This window comes from Wasmannia auropunctata, unplaced genomic scaffold (assembly GCF_000956235.1).
Source record: "Wasmannia auropunctata unplaced genomic scaffold, wasmannia.A_1.0 LD314068.1, whole genome shotgun sequence".
Lineage (NCBI taxonomy): Eukaryota > Metazoa > Arthropoda > Insecta > Hymenoptera > Formicidae > Wasmannia > Wasmannia auropunctata.
Window position 1 is genome coordinate 1 of NW_012048822.1, and position 2,410 is coordinate 2,410.

The 2,410-nt window shown below is 30.7% G+C and overlaps 1 protein-coding gene across 1 annotated transcript; it reads left to right on the forward strand.

Annotated features, from left to right (window-relative positions):
• Positions 1-3: 3 nt before the first annotated feature.
• LOC105460886 (fatty acid synthase-like) lies at positions 4-2,404 on the forward strand (the record flags this gene model as incomplete). Its single annotated transcript, XM_011707374.1, has 5 exons — positions 4-529; positions 851-1,329; positions 1,455-1,709; positions 1,900-2,154; positions 2,241-2,404. Coding segments are annotated over 5 exons (1,626 nt in total), but the record flags the coding sequence as incomplete, so codon positions are not given.
• Positions 2,405-2,410: the final 6 nt, after the last annotated feature.

Here is a 2,410-nt window from a genome sequence, read left to right on the forward strand (position 1 = left end):
ACTGCGGAAAAAGAAGGACCAGTGGACGCGATATTCAATCTTGGTGTTGTATTGAAAGACAGTGTCCTGAAAAATCAAACTGCTGAAACCTTTGCGGAGTCCTTCCAATCGAAGGCTCGAGCAACTCAAACATTGGACAAACTTACTAGAAAAATTTGCCCTAAACTGCGGCATTTCGTAGTATTCTCTTCCGTTTCCTGCGGTAGAGGAAATGCCGGACAAACTAATTATGGCATGGCCAACTCCATCATGGAGAGAGTATGCGAAAAGAGGGCGGAGGATGGATTACCTGGATTGGCAATTCAGTGGGGAGCTGTGGGCGACGTTGGTCTCGTCGCAGACATGCAGGAGGAAGATAAAGAATTGATTATCGGTGGCACTCTGCAACAAAAAATATCCTGTTGTCTCGACAAACTTGATAAATTTTTAATTCAAAGCCAACCAGTTGTGAGCAGCATGGTCGTAGCTGAAAAAAAAGCGGGATCTTGCGGACTTGGCAGTATGGTAGAAACTGTTGCTAATATTTTAGGTAATTACGTAATATAATTTTTTTTATTTTTGCATGTGTGCATATATAGTCATAAATTTAATTATCTGAACAGTGCATTATTCTTTTAAACTGTCGTCTGAGCGTTACTTATGTTTTTACTTGTATCATTTAATTTATATTAGGACAATTGCATATATGTTCTACTATTATAGCCGTGTGTGGAACTGCAATTTTTAACCGGACAACAGTTTGAAAAAATTATTGATACATAAATGACGCATCGAACGATTATTTTTGTAATTATTCTTAATATATTTATTACTTAATTATATGATAATAATATTTTATTTTACATTATAGACATAAAAGATATGAAAGTTGTAAGTCAAAATTCTCCTTTGGCCGAACTTGGAATGGATTCCATGATGGCCATTGAAATTAAGCAAAATTTTGAACGCGAATTTGATATTTGTCTCACTGCACAAGAAATAAGAAATCTTACTTTCGCGAAACTCATCAAAATGTCCGATGGAAATGTTAGTGACGATAATATGCATGACAAAAAGAAACTTGAAGACACAAAAGAGCTAGATGTTATAAAATATTTAGTTGGTGTTGTAAAAGATGAAGATTTTGTATCACAAATTTGTTTTGATTTCTCTACAAAAAGACAGAAAACTACGACTGAAGTATTTCTTATTCCGGGTCTCGATGGATGTGGAACTATATTTAATCATTTAGCACCAGATATTAAATTTTCAGCAACGTCCTTGCATTGTAATATGAACATTAGTGCTTCTTCTAACATTATATCTGAAACAATTGATCATCTTATAAACGTACGTAATTGCATTAGTATTTTCATATTATTAATAATATTATTAATTTTGTATTATATTAATTGACAGAGAATAATTTTTGTTTAAGAAGAAAATTTCATCGAATATATTTAATATTTTTACAGCATATATTACCAAAGATGAAAAATGGAAAAGATTTTATAATAGTAGGTTACTCCTTCGGATCTATTATTGCAGTTGAGTTAACAAGAAGATTGGAAGCTATGAATTTTAAAGGTCGACTAGTTCTCATTGACGGCGCTCCTGAACAAATACGAACAATGTACAAACATTTTACATCAGATTCTGATGATGTAAATCTTCAGATTGTTATTCTAACTAATATTATGGAAATTTATTCAGCAGGAAATAGTGAAAAGGTATAAATTTTTTTAGAGCTTGTATTGAAATTAATTGATTTATTTATGATATACATATATATATATATACTTTTTATAAATATCAGTATCAATATTTTGTCATATTTTATATTCTTGTATTTTAAGTGTTTCCTATTTTGAAGTAAAACATATATATATATATATATGAAACGTATTATTATTATCGTAGATTCTAATGGAACTAAAGAAATGTAATACCTGGGAAGAGAGATATAATATTTTCGCCAAACAATTCTTAACAACGAATACGTCACTTTCACCTGCAAATTTAAAGACTTTGTGTACAACAGTTTACAAACATTCATCCGCAATTAGGCAATATGATCCATCTACGTTGCCACCTATTCAATCTCCTATAACATTGCTAAAATCTACACATCCCTTGCATATATCCATGATCGAAGAGGATTATGGTTTGCAGAAGGTATTTGAAAAATGTTACGTTAATCTATTTTTATTTAAATCATATTTAACCAAATTTTTTATTAATAAAGTGTTTAATTATTTAAGGTAACTCAAAATGTGGTGAAAGTACATTACGTCGAGGGTACTCATATTACGATCTTAAAAAACGAGAAAGTGTTAGCTGCAATTAACGGAGAGCCGCCATTTACAATTTGATGTTTAAATTTATTTCTAATTTAATAATTCAGATTAGTAATAAAAACAATTATTTCAAA